The sequence below is a fragment of the Galeopterus variegatus genome, unplaced genomic scaffold, assembly GCF_000696425.1.
Source record: "Galeopterus variegatus unplaced genomic scaffold, G_variegatus-3.0.2 Scaffold5073, whole genome shotgun sequence".
In the NCBI taxonomy this organism is placed as follows: Eukaryota; Metazoa; Chordata; class Mammalia; order Dermoptera; family Cynocephalidae; genus Galeopterus; species Galeopterus variegatus.
Genome location: NW_007731184.1, coordinates 66,707 through 80,894, shown reverse-complemented (window position 1 = coordinate 80,894; position 14,188 = coordinate 66,707). Strand labels below are relative to the sequence as shown.

Here is a 14,188-nt window from a genome sequence, read left to right as displayed (position 1 = left end):
GTTGCCGGACATGGAAAAAAAAAAAAAAAAAAAAAAAAAAAGTAAAATTGTCAGGGATTTTTAGGATAGTGATACATCGTTATTGTGGAAAAAAAAATACTAACTAAAAAAAACTGGTCTTACACTTATTGTTCAGAGACATCATCTGTTAAATTTTTGAGGTGTTTAGGTATATGTGTGTGTTAGTGTATTAGTTTATTTGTTATACTGTAGTTAAGTTTTCGTAATCTTTGTTTTCTAACTTACTACTATATAGTGAACATATTTCCATATCATTAAATACCATTTATACTCTTATTTTTAATGGCAACTTGATATGCAATCTATGGTTATACTATAGTTTTTTTAAACCAGATGCTTATTGTTGAAACCTACTTTTTAAAATCCATATGTCTGTTATTTCTTAATTTTCCAATTTTGAAAAAATGATGTAAAGAAATTCATTCTTTGGATACATTTTTGTTCATATTATCATTATCTCTTTTGTGTAAATGCTCTCCAAGTATTATTGTGTGGCCAAAGAATACAAACACAAAATTTTAAGGCTTTTGCTATGTTTTGCCAGCCCACCCCCCCCAGAAAGATTGTGCTTCCCAAAATAGTCTATGAGGGTGCCAAGTTTTCCATATCCTTGCCACTTCTGGGTATAATAGTTTTTTTAAAATTAAATTTTGCAATTTGGTAAATGAAAAAAAAATCACTGCTTTTGTTTTTAAATTATTTGATTATTAGGGAGATAGACTGTGTTTACTATTTGTAATTTTTGTGTATATGAATAACTTATTCATTTCCTTTTTCCATTTTTAAATTAGGTTTATTTTTTTCTTATTTTAAAGAAATATTTTTGTAGCAATGATAAATTATTATCAGTCATACAAGTTATATATTTTTTCCATTTGTCATTTTTCTTTTTTTAATGTATGTGTTTTTGTTTTTACATAGTCAAATTGGTTTATGGATTGTTTTGCTAATAAAATCTTCCCCACACGGAGGTTATATAAATTTACTCCATATTTTCTCCTACTGTTTTTGTGCTTATATAAGGTTTTTTTACGTTTAAATTGTATACGTGCTTGCACATATGTATCTTTTTTGTGTCATTTAGAAAGAAAGTTGTGCTATATCCCTACTGACTTCTCCAGCTGCTGGTATAAAAACAGTTGATCCTCTGCCTTTGAGGGAAGATTCTGAAGCCAATATCCCCAAATCTGCTGAGGCAACTCTTCCAGTTTCAAAAATTCCAGAATATCCACCAAACACCCCTGGACAGTCACCTTCATCACCACATCCTCCATCCTATTGGCATCCCTCTCGTCGAATTCAGGGCTCTCTGAGAGATCCAGAATTTCAGCATAATGGTAATTATTTTGGTTTAAATTTTTTGTCTTTTAAAATGAAAGTGTTATGCTGAGAGGTACAAAGGCTGTATGTACTATATACTAATTGTATTATTTAGTTTTTTTGTTAACAGTAGATTTTTTTTAAATGGGAAAAGTCTCTCTTTGGAACACTCGATTGTGCTGCACCTGAGTTCGCTTTTTACTTTTATGTAAGTGTGAGGTGTCTTTCAAGTTCTTACCCACACCCATACAGGCAACACATTAGATGCCCATAGATGTCCAGGTGTGACAACCACAAATGTCTCCAGACATTGCCAAATGTTGCCTGGGTATAGAATTTAAGGTCAGAAATGTTTTTTCTTTAGTTTTATTAGGCATTGCTCTGCTCTTTTCTAGCTCCCACTATTAGTGTTGAGAAGTTCGATGCTGTTTTTATTCCGGATTTTTTTGTACGTGGTGTTTTCTTTCTGGCAGCTTTTGTGATCTTCTGTTCACCCCTAATCCTCTGAATTTTACAGTGATGTGCCTCAGAATGGGTCTCTTCATTCATTTTGCTGGTGCTTTGTAGACCTCTTCAGTCTGGAAAATTGTCACTTCTGGGGAATTTTCTTGAATTGTTTAGTCAGTAAATTCTTCCCCTCCATTTTCTCTTTTCTCTTTGTGGCACTCCTTTTCAAATGTTGAACATGTTGGGCATGATTTTATTTTCTTACCTTAACTCTCCTATTTTCCATCTCTGTCTTTTTATTTTAATCATTTACCTGTTCCATTGTGTTTTTTTTAAAAAAATTGCTATAATATTTTTAATTTCTAAGAATTTTTTAGCCCTGTATATTCCGTTTATACAGCATACCATTCTTATTTCATGGATGCGATGTTTTATCTCTTTAAAGATATGGCCCCTGTCTTGAATATGGTACCCTTACCCTTAGGTGAACTTGGTGTCCTTCAGTCAAAGTAGTGCTGATAAACCTTTAGAGGCGAAACCTCCATTCCTCTTTTGGAAGAGAGGTAGTTACCCAGCTATGCAGATTTAAAGAAGGATCTGGTGGAAGATTTTCAGCCAGTGCCCTGATTCAGTCTTTCCTTCACTCTGGCTTTCAGTGGTACTCAGTACTCCCAAGCCCCAAGCCATTGGAAGGACAAATTGGTTGCTTCTTGGTTTCACTCCTCTGCTAGCTAAGAATTCAGCTTGCTTGGGTATAATTACATGCTCACTGCCCTTCCATTTGCTTTATACTTTCCAAAATTTCATTGCTGTTTTCTTTTCTCTCATTTCCTTTGTCCTGTGGGTTTTTGTTATTTTTGTAATGTGTGTTCACACATTACACTCTACGACTCTAAGCAGATGCTTACTACATTTCCTTAAAGTTAGAATAGATCAATATTATCATTGAAAATAATTTTAGGAGGTTATCCGTAGTTCATCTGCATACTTACTAAGTACATTATAAATTAATGAATGGCCCTTTGATAGTAATTTCTGTCAAGATATAAAATTAATAAAATTTTATACATCCTATTTTCCCTAAGTGTTTAACATAATTAAGATATGCCATTTGGTGGCTTTGAAGGGTAATTTCTTCTGCTTTTTTTTTTTTGAAGTGGGAAAAGCAAGGATGAACAATTTCCACTTACCTCAGCATGAAGCCTTTGATGATGAAGGTATTTCAGTAGTCACGTAACATAAAAGTATGGGGTTCTGTTATATGACCGTTTGTAATAGTATAGTGATCTTATATTTGGTTAGCACTTCGTAGTTTATGAAGTACTTCCACAGAGGTTTTTTCATTAGATCCTTGAAACCCTGTGAGAGGGCTGAAATTATCTCCATTTTACAAATAAGTGAACGGGGACCTAAAGCAGTGAAGAATCTGTTCTAGGACAAACATAATAAGAGATGGTGCCTAGCATCACAGCTGAGGTCAGTACTATTTCTGTTTTTCTACCCTGTTTACCTTGGAGCTCAGGAATTTGGCCTAGACTAACAGCCATTATTTTTTTCAAATGCCTACATATTCTTATCAGTTTTCAGTTTTCAAAAAAATATACAATTAGGGAAAAGGGTTTTTTTTCTTCTGTGTAGTTTCATTCTGACAAATTGATTTTCTTCTAATAGTAAAAGGAGGAATTTTGAATTCTTGATGTGAAGAATTGAAATTTAAACTCATCCTAAAAAATATAGAATTATTGAATTGATAAATTTTGAATTAGAAAGTAAATTTGAATTTAATACTTATGTATTAGAAGTTCATGTACATCAAAAACAGTATTTTCACATGCATTAAAAATTGCTCTCCCCTTAGCGAGTTTAGGACTTTTTCCAGAATTCAGTAAGCTAGAAATCATGTTGTTAAGTTCTGAAATGCAGATATCTGGCAACTTTGAATCCAGTTCGGTTTTTCTTTTTTAATGAAAGAGCAGTGTTTTTAAATAACCCCTGCTTACTCAGAACGAGGAATTTCAGTAATAATGAAGGGTAGAATATTAAAGTTAAAAATAATTTCTACATTTAGTGAGATTATTTTAGAGATGTGATGTAAGTACCATGTTAAGTTATGGCATTTTGTTTTTAAAATGTTTAGAAAAGCTTTTTTCTCAGAACAGCTGTACTTTTTAAAGTAGGACACACAGTATTATGATGAATTGTTTCCAAGTAATACTGAAATCATAGGCTATTATGTATTTAGTTAATGACATTATGCAATTTAGGGAAGGGAAAAAGCTCATTTAACATTAAAGTGTTTGATTTCTGTGTATGATAAACTTGGGAAACTACTGTGAGCTATCATGAAAATGTTAATATCTTACAGTTTTAATAGATTACTTTTTTTCTGACTGACCCACTGTTGATATTACAAAACTTGATACTTTTAATTTTCTGTTAGTTATATAAAGCATAATATTTGTTTAGTAGATATTTTTGCACTGAATATAATCTTGGGATCCTTTCATGGCAGATGAGGACAGATTGTCTGAGATTTCTGCTCGCTCTGCAGCTTCTAGTCTCCGGGCTTTCCAAACTCTGGCACGAGCTCAGAAGAGGAAGGAGAATTTCTGGGGTAAAACATAAACCTGGTTGATTTGCTTTTATCTAAGGAACCATTGACATAATTTTTTTTTTTCTTACTGTGTTAAGATTTTTTGAGTGTTTGAATTTTTTTCTGACATGTCCTACTTAAAAAAAGAAGTATTTGATTTTTCAATAGTCAATTCCGTTTTCTCAGAAATTTTTAACACAGGCTTATTATGCAAATTTAACTTTTTTTACATCCCAAATTACAAAGATATAGACTATATAGTTCTTCACATGTTCTAATTTGATTACGTGTCAGGAATAGAATTTCACACATCCAGAGAATATTCTAAAAAGATAAACAAGATTAAATAAAAATTATGTGTGAAGTATATATTTCCCTAAGATTGGTTATATGCGTCCTTATAATTGTAGAAGTCCTAAAATGAATTTGTTATTCCTTTAACTTTTGCTGCATTGTTTTTTTATTTTAGTATCTTCTATAGGTGGTTGCAGTGTTAAGATAATTTTACTCTGAAAGTACCAACTGTATATATTTTTCTTATTTATGTAAAAAAATTTGCTGAGAAAATATGTATATTTTTGATCTTTGTGTGTATTATATTTGTGTAAGGACTTTGGCTTACATTTGAATAATGTCTGGATTTTGAAAAATTATTTGTATAATGAAGAATTAAAACTTTGTAGACATTTTGAAATAAAAATTGATGAAGTGTGTTTGGCTTCTCCAGAAAGTTATTACATGGAACAAATAATTCTTTTAGAAGCTTCTACTCATAGCAGGCTTCTCAAAACTTATTCTTCTTTTGCAGCTGTCAGAATGTAACAAAGCCAAGTCCACAATATTTTCTCATAAATGTAGGACAAATATAGAATTTTGAAAGCAGATCCATTTTTAAAAATTTAACACAAACTTTTTGACTATATTTCTTCACTCATAGGACATGTTTTGTTGTTTTTCAATTTATCTTGCAAATCATGATAAGTTTAAGTTCCCCCAAAATGTAGATTTCCTAAAATATATTACATAACGTCTTTACAATAATGCATAGAAAGTACTGAAGATAAAATATGTATAATATTCATGCCTGTTAGGAAACAAGTGAACAGTCTGTTTTAAAGTGCTTAATTTGGTCAAGAGTGCTTTTGCAAATCATTGGTTCATAATGTTATTTTGTTACAGATCTTATGTTGTTATGAAGTTGTAAAGAACTTTAGGCATATAAATATTTGCCTACATTCCTCTGACCTTTTAAAATGGCTTGTTCATAAGAAAAGTTACTGAGGCACTGAACATGGAAATAAAAGTTTGAAATTAGTGTATCAAGACTTATAGCTAGCTTGCAGGGAATTGTGTCTAACTCACTGTCTTGTCTTACCTAAGCTACAGACTAAAATCTGGGTATACCCGTTGGAGTGAGTCACACCACACGAACTTGATCTACTGGGTGTCAGATGCATTTAGGGTATGGTTCTAATAGAGCCAAGGTCATGATCATGGTGTGTTTGTGACAGTTTAGCCCTGCAGTATACTACTGACTGATTCTCTCTTAAAAACCCTACTCAGTGGCCCAGGAGGGAGAATAGTATTGGGAGATCAGTACTGTTCCATCACTCATATTAGAAAAGCAACTCAGAGGACATGAATTTGTATTGGTGGGTAAGTAGCCTTAGTTACATGAGAATTGTCCAATAAGATTTGCTAGTATTTAGGAGCTGGGATTGCTAATTCACTTTTTATTAATTTTATTAAGCATACTTTTATGTACGATCAACTGCGATTGTTAAAAAAAATTACAGCTCAGTGAGTTTGGATAGATGTTTACATTTGTGAAACCAACACCATAATCAAGATACATTACATTTCCATCACCATAAAAGTTTACTCATTTCCCTTTCTATTCAATCTGTCTTTCTACCCCTGATCCCCAAGGCAACCACTAATCTTCTCTCAGTATAAATTAGTTTGCAAGAATTTTGTATAAATGGAACCATCTTACATGTCTGGCTGTCACTCAGCATAATATTTTTGAGAGTCATCCATGTTTTGGTGTATATGTTCTCTTTTAATTTATTCACCCACTAGTGGACTTTAGGGTTGTTTGCAGATTGGTACACTATAATGAATAAAGCTGCTGTTAGTATTTGTGTGCAAGTCTTTGTGTGGACATGTGCGTTCATTTCTCTTTGGAAAATACCTATGTAATTCATCTTTTATTCACTTATAATATAACTTATTTGAGTATATGTGTATACCTAAATCAATATTATAAACTGGTGGCTTAGTTTTTTGGTCTAAATTGGTATCTCACAAGCCAGACGGGGGACTGAACATCAGAATCACAGTGGAAGGAAGTTTTTTCCAAAATGCACACACCTACCCGCTGTGTAACCCACCCCCCAGATCTTCACCCCAATTGCTGAGATATTCAATGTGTCCATGGTTGAGAACGCAGATGAAAGTGAACAAATACACATATACAGGAGGTTTTGCATGTTTAACTTTGGGTCTCATCTCTGGATCCCTGTGGGAGTCTGAATTCCAAGCTAAGAACCCTTGAAGGATACTTTTGAGGATTAAGGAAAAAGAGCATAATAAATATGCTTGGTACATAGTAGGAAATGTTATCATGCAATTTAAGCATAAATATCCTCGTTTTACAGATGGGGAAATAGATTAAATGACTGGCCCAAGATCTCATAGCTGGTGAGTTAAATCTAGGTCTTTTTACTTTAAATCTACCTACGCTACCTCCTCTGGAGGGTTTATGCTAAAATTCTAAGTCCTACTGTGATTCAGTTCTCTCTGGTTGATTCATTTGGGAATTAATTTTTCACCTTGCCTTCTTGGAAGGTAAATGTCTACCTTTCTTTTCTAGTAAGGAGAAAAAAATATGTGGGCATTGAGTTATATTGTACAAATGGATTCAACCAGAATGAAAGAGAGTTAATTAACATTCACAACGAGTTCATTCTTGTATAGAGCAGTGTTGAGGATGGCTACCCAGGGAGCTCAAGGATGGATTATGTACCTTTGTTGTAGTTGTACGTGCACATTGTAGACATCCAAAAAACACTTATCCTGACTTCCAGAAGTTTATCAAAGGAACAAATAATCTGAAATGGTAGGAGATTAGAACTGTTTATATTTGGTTTTGGAATGTTTTTGGTACTTTTTACACGTGGTGGTGGTAGTCATTAGTGTGCTCAGGGCCCAGTTTTTGTCAAATTGCCATCATCAGTCAGTTTCCCAAGGTGATTCTGCAGCATACAGCCTACTGCAGGCAAAAGAACAGTTCTCTTCCATTGGACTAGCTAGGGTTGTGCCCCACTGGGCCCGGTCATGTGGTGACTCTGTGAAGCCAACTTGCCCTTCCAGTTTAACTCATGGATTAAAAGCAGGCCAGTGGCCTCTTCAGCTCTGTGCCCATTAACTTTTCTTGCTAATGTTGACCCTGTGCTCTAATCACCATATGTGTCTTTCTCCTGTGATGAGTGGAGGCACAGCAAGACCTAGCCCTTTGCTCTCAGGCTTAGAACCAAGCTTCCTTAAATCCTATTTCATGTTTCATTCCCATCCTGGTGCTCTCAAGCAGGGTTCCCCATCCTACTACCCCTGCCACATGGCAGGTAAGCTCAGAAGGGCAGTCATCCTAAAAATGGCATCTGTTTTTCTTCCTCTCAGTGTTCCATCCATTAGTCTCATCCATGGCCTTGCCATGCCCCAGACCCATATCAGAGCATCTCCTTGGAAACTGAGTAGGAGATGAGGAACTGAGGGACACTGAGCTGCCTTTGGAAGTCAGAGCATGAAGCCAACAGGCAGAGTGATGTTTGGGGAATTTACACCAATGCAAACCATATAATGGGCAATTTAGATAATGTTGGGAAATTGTTCAGTTTCTCCCATATATATTCTATATCCAGAATTATGTTGGCTGGCTCATGGGCCACTCGTTAAATATTCAGGAATTTGAGAGTGGGTTGTTAAATCATCAGTAGTTTGAAATTGGTCATAGTGGGAATATTTATACCGCTGAAATCAGCAACCACTTAAACCAGGGTTTCTCCCTTTTCCTCTCCTGAGGCAGTATACAAGCCCACCACTGCAGCCGCTGTATCAGTCTTTCTTTTTCTTTCCATATCATTTGCCTGATGAAAAAACAATCTACTTCAGAGAGGAGACAGGAGGCAGCTCAAGATAAGCTGCTATAAGATTTGATATGCCAGTCACATCTTCCTTGAGTTATTAAAGTAGTTTATCTCAGTTTCCTCTCTTGGTTGAAGTCCGCCTAGGAAATAAAAACAAGCCATGAATAGCAGATAACAGACTTCTAGAGGGAGAAAACCTACGAATCTGGATGTATAATCTTCCAGGTGATTCTGATATTCAGGCAGTTTGGAAACCACTGGCTTTGGGTTTACAGTATAACTGATGTCTGATCGCAACTCTACCTTGAGTGAGCTGGTTAAACTTCTTTTAGCTTGTTTTCCTCATTTTGAAGATGAGACTAGAAGTTAACTCACTGATTTAGTTTTAAGATTAAATGGCATATGGTCTGTAAAGATGTTTTATATATGCTATTCAAACGTTATTCAATTTAAAATGTTAATTTTATTATGTTGGCAAATTGTCATTAAAACAACAAAAAAAGGCTTGTTTTAGAGACACTAAGGTTAAGTCTAGCAAGCAGGAGACAGGTATCCTGAAATCGTGGCATCTTTCATCACAGACCTATCAGCTATGACCTACATTCAGCTCATACAGAGGCAGTTTTGGATAGTGGTGCTGAAATGATTGGTCTATTTCCGTTATGTGGTAAAGCAAAAAAGACTCTGACTACAGTGTTGTGACTCAGCAACTCTAGAAGGTGGAATCAGTTACCTGATATATGCAAACTATATTAGCATAACCATGAATTGGAGATGTTATCAGGTATGAGTCAGGAAATGCGGAGACAAAGGACCCAGACAATTACTGATGAAAAGCAAGACAGGCGAGGTTGGTCCCCGAATGAATGTACCAATATCAAAGATTTCCTAGGTTTGCTGCAAGTTATTTTTTTTTTTTTAAATGAATGAAATAAAACTCAGTTTTTTAATTTCAAGAAGAAAATATACACTAACTTAAATGCCTCACATTATGGGAAAAGGTAGATGCTTTACACTCAATTTCAATTAGTCAGTTTGGGCATCTTAGGAAAATTTTGCCCACAATGAGTACCTTAGCATTTGATGTTCCCGTTACAAATTATTCAGGTCAAAACAGTTAAGGTCCCAAGGAAACTGAAAGAAAATTGAAAATAGGTTGTGTGACAATACTAACACTTTGGTTCTATAAAGAACCATTAATATCATAAAGTTTTACTTGTAATTGTGCAAAGATGAAACATCCAAAGTGCTTTACTAATTAGAGAACATATGTATATCTGGCATTTACAAACACCCTACTAAATTGAACACCCATTTAAATTAATTACTGTTAGTTTCTTTTATCAGCAGAATCAAAATGTGGGGACTAAGAAAAAAGTTTGTTTAGATTTATTTATAATTTGAAGAAATATATTGAACACCCATTTAAATTAATTACTGTTAGTTTCTTTTATCAGCAGAATCAAAATGTGGGTACTAAGAAAAAAGTTTGTTTAGATTTATTTATAATTTGAAGAAATATAGAAATACATGATGGTAGAGGCTAATATATCAACACATACATTTCTTCAGTCACTACTTCATTAAATAACAATAATAAAAATAAACTTAGAAATAGTGAATAATTCTGATTGGAGAAGCTCCTAGAAGAACATGATGACCCTCCTTATACAGATTTAGTGGTTATTTTCATTCATTCAAACTGCATGCAAAAATTCTACAGATATTTTCCACTATGTACAACACATCAATCTTAGGGTCTCTTTAAGTAGTAATCTACTTAATCTAAAACAAGTCACAGTTGCAAGTTTCAAAATAATTTGCTAGAGATGTAGCTATTATTTTTTGTTAATTCCATATAAGGAGAAGAATCATTTTTCACTCGTGCTTCATGGATTTTCAGACTTTCTGTGACATGTAATTTCCATTTCCTTCTTCTCTCTGAAGGACAACATAGCCACCAAGTCTTACTTTTTCCGTGTCAGGTTCCCTTTCTTAAACTCTCTTTCCGAATTGCTAATAACATTTTTTTTTTCAGCTTTCAGTATGGGTATCTGAACCCTTGACCTTGGTGTTACAACACCACACTCTAACAAACTGAGCTAACTGGCCAGTCTACTAATAACAAAAAGTCCATCTAAGTCACAGTAAATATGTATGTGTGGTGTGTGTTTACATGAGTGTTAACAGGCACAGGTTTGGCGGCCTGCCCCCTTTCAAAAGCAAATCACTCAAAAGTCAAACGTTGGTGAAAATGGAAGTCAGCTTTTATTCAGGAATACTGGTGACCTGAGGAGAGATGTTAGGCTAACCCATCTCTCCAGTAAACCGGAAGGAGAACGGCCAGACTAAAGCCATCTCCAAGACTCAGATTTACAGAGGGATTTTAAAAGAGGGTGTTGTGGGAATGGAATGTGGGAAATGAAAAGTAGGAGGGAGGGAGACTTGAGCTGCAGGGGCTCTATGCAAGGAGCCAGCTGCAAGATCTTGCCAAGACTCTGTCTGGTTTCTGCTCCCATCCTTGCTGTTATCTCAGGAATCTGCTGGAGGGGTGGAATCAGCATAGCTTTACTGACATCTTCTTTGGTCTTCTAGGCTCTGGATGGCACATGTAAGTCTGCAAGTTTGCAGTTTCAGGCTGGCTGGAAAACAACTTTACATTTATGTAAACAATGTCATTTTGTCCCATAACCAAGGTTCAAAATATCAAATAACCATGGGAAAAGAGGGAACACAGAAAAATTCATACCAAGTATATTAGTCTGTTTATGTTGCTTATAACAAAATACCTGAAACTGGGTGATTTATAAAGAAAAATGACATTTATTGATTACAGTTTCTGAGGCTGGGAAGTCCAAAGTCCATCTGGTGGTGGCAACAGGGGTCTCACATTGAAAGATGGCAGAAGCAGAGAGAGCAGAGAGAGACACAGACAGAATCTCCTCTTCTTTTAAAGCCCTCAGAACCACACCCCCGACCACCATTTTTAATCCACTCACTACTGAGTGGTCCTACAGTCCAATCACCTCTTCAAGGCTCCACCTTTTGATTACCATAAAAGGATTTCCCACCCTCTTAACAGTCACAGTGGGGGCCAAGTTTCTAGTACATAAAACTTAGGGGACACAATTCAAGCTTCAGTGAGTTTTGGGGGGACATAATTCAATCCAGTACACCAAGAAAAAGCTATGTCCTTTTAAAATCTTTTAGAGGCCATAGGTTTTAGGTCCAAATACAGTTTTAGTCCTGCTCACTCCAACAACTTCCCCACTGTCAATACTTCCTTCCATTTCTGTGGAATGGGACAGATGACTCATCTTACTGCTTTGAGCTGAGTCAGGGCATAGAAAGGGTTAATTTGGAATGGAGCTATTTGACACGGAGTACATAGCTTTTGGTACCCAGCTGGAGTGGTGGAGGGACCAAGGGCATTTGTTTATCTATCATCTTAGCAGTTGATTGACAATAGGTGGTTTACTCAGAGTTAGCAAGCTATAGATTAATTGGTACATCAACAATTTTAAGAACTTATATGAATCCGTTGTTTAGGAACAGGATGTCTCATCCAAGTCAAGAGCCTCTTCTTTAAGTCTGTGAGTATTTTAGAGAACTTCTGGTGTAGCCAAGACATCATATCCCCTTTTTTGATCAAAACATTCCTCGTGATAGCATTGGTGATCAATGTTCTGATTGAAAAAGTCTTACTTTTCTTTGTACTGATCCCTTGGCACTGGGAAGTCTCATTCCCAGGTAGACATGTCCCACATTGGGGGGAAAGATGAAACAGCAGTTAGACAAAACTAGGGCAACATGAGGTAGGGTCAGGAACTTAGAAGAGACAATGTTCTAAATAAGCAGTCATTCTGCTTTAGTGCAAAAATTCACCACACAAGATGCTTTCTCACACAAAAGTACTCTTTTTCTTTTTAACCTTCCTAACCACAACTACATCTTGATATCCATAGCTTTCTTCACATCTCCTCTCTTCTCCTGCATGCTTGTGTTCCTTTCTATCAGCAGTACTAAATCAGCCTCATTTATCTAAAAATTGCATAATCAGAGATCATTCTGTTTTAGGCCGTGTTTATAATTGTAACTCTAAAAACCTCTAGCAGAGACAAATACAATCCTGTTTGACCAGTAAATGCAGGCAAACCAACCTGCTTTAACAAACATTTTCCCTGTCTTTGCACTCTGGTTTTCCATGGAAAGCATGGAGTATGTTCCCTTCTCAGGCGAGGGCATCTTTTTCAGTGGCCTCTGCAGGGCTTCTTAGATCCAGACATGACAATGACAGAAAGTCAGATGTGTTCAGAATATATTCACTTACTATGTTTTTCTCTGGGTGAATGATTCAGTGTCCACAAGTGTTCCTCCAATAGATTGTCTTTAACAATCTAAACAAGACCACAAAGGAGTTGGAAAAAAGAAACAGCCACGAATGTTAATTTTTTTTTTATTTATTTTTTTTGTCTTTTTCTGTGTCCGGCAACGGATCGCAACCCTCAGTGTCGCCCCCGCACCGGACCGGGACCAGCAATGGGACCGCAGCCCTCGGCGTCGCTCCCGCACCTCGCTCCCGCACCTCGCTCAGCCAGTGAGCGGGAACCAGTCAGCATGTGGGATCTGAACCCTCGGCGGGAGCGCCACGCCTCCCAAGCGCGCACTATAGCAGTGCGCCACCAGGCCGGCCCCACGAATGTTAATTTTAAGCAGAGCTTATCCTTTTGGGTCAGACAAGAGGATATTATTCTGCCACTTGTTAGCTATGTCGTCCTGGGCAAGTTACCTGACTTCTCTGAGTTCCAGTAGCTGAGTGTGTTAAATAGGGATAACAATCATAGGTTGTCTCAAATGATTGTTGTGAGAATTAAGTAATTTTATGCATGCAAAGCACGAAACACTGGCATATAGTTAGAGCTCAATAATTGTAACTGTTATTATTTTCTATCTTATTTCCTACAAATAGCTCTATTTAATAGGAAGTGAGGAATGTTGGGTGAAATAAAACTATTTTAACTTAGTATTTAAAAAAATGTAACTAGCACGTGAGATGGGGAGTGAGGGCAGTGGTCTAAGGGCTGGGAGGGTGACCCCTAACAGGTGTATCACAGCACAGTGGCATCTTTTTGTCTGGACCCTGAGCCCACTCTTGAGGCATCCACTGAAGCACACACCACCTGAGACTTCACCTCCTGGGGTACTGTGTCAGGGCTGGAAACAAACGGTGTAATCCTCAGCAGATGGTGTTGCAGGGGGTTTGGGAGATGAGAAAGTGAATTCTCTGTGATGTAGTGAAATATTATTTTGATATAGGAAATATAGATTCTGCCCATCCTTACCCCACAACCTGATATTTTCTGTTAAACTATTTTTCTCTCCTAATTCAGCATGAGGCAATAAGCCATTATTACTTATTACATTACATAAGCCATTACAACCAGAGGGTTGTTGCTACATGGCTACAGAAGTAGAGAATGAAGTTTCGGATGTTGTTTTCAAAAGATAAAAATTGGATGATTATAGTCAGGCAGAGCCAATGTTTCTAGCCCCCCAGGAGGCTAAAAGTGGCCAGACCGAGGAGGAAGATGGGAGTGAGAGGTGGTAGATGCTGGTGGGTTCCGGGGGGGGGGGGGGGTTTCCCTGAGATCTCCTAAGT

General features: G+C 36.4%; 1 protein-coding gene across 2 annotated transcripts in view; it reads left to right on the top strand.

The window, feature by feature from the left end:
* MDM1 (Mdm1 nuclear protein homolog (mouse)) overlaps window positions 1-5,094 on the top strand; it is a 31,189-nt gene extending 26,095 nt beyond the window's left edge. For both annotated transcript variants that reach the window (XM_008588857.1, XM_008588856.1), the window contains 3 exons: window positions 1,106-1,358; window positions 2,946-3,005; window positions 4,301-5,094. In XM_008588857.1, coding sequence (XP_008587079.1) covers window positions 1,106-1,358; window positions 2,946-3,005; window positions 4,301-4,413 — 426 coding nt within the window. In that variant the 3' untranslated portion in view covers window positions 4,414-5,094. The remainder of the gene's footprint in view (window positions 1-1,105; window positions 1,359-2,945; window positions 3,006-4,300) is intronic.
* The last annotated feature ends 9,094 nt before the right edge of the window (window positions 5,095-14,188 follow it).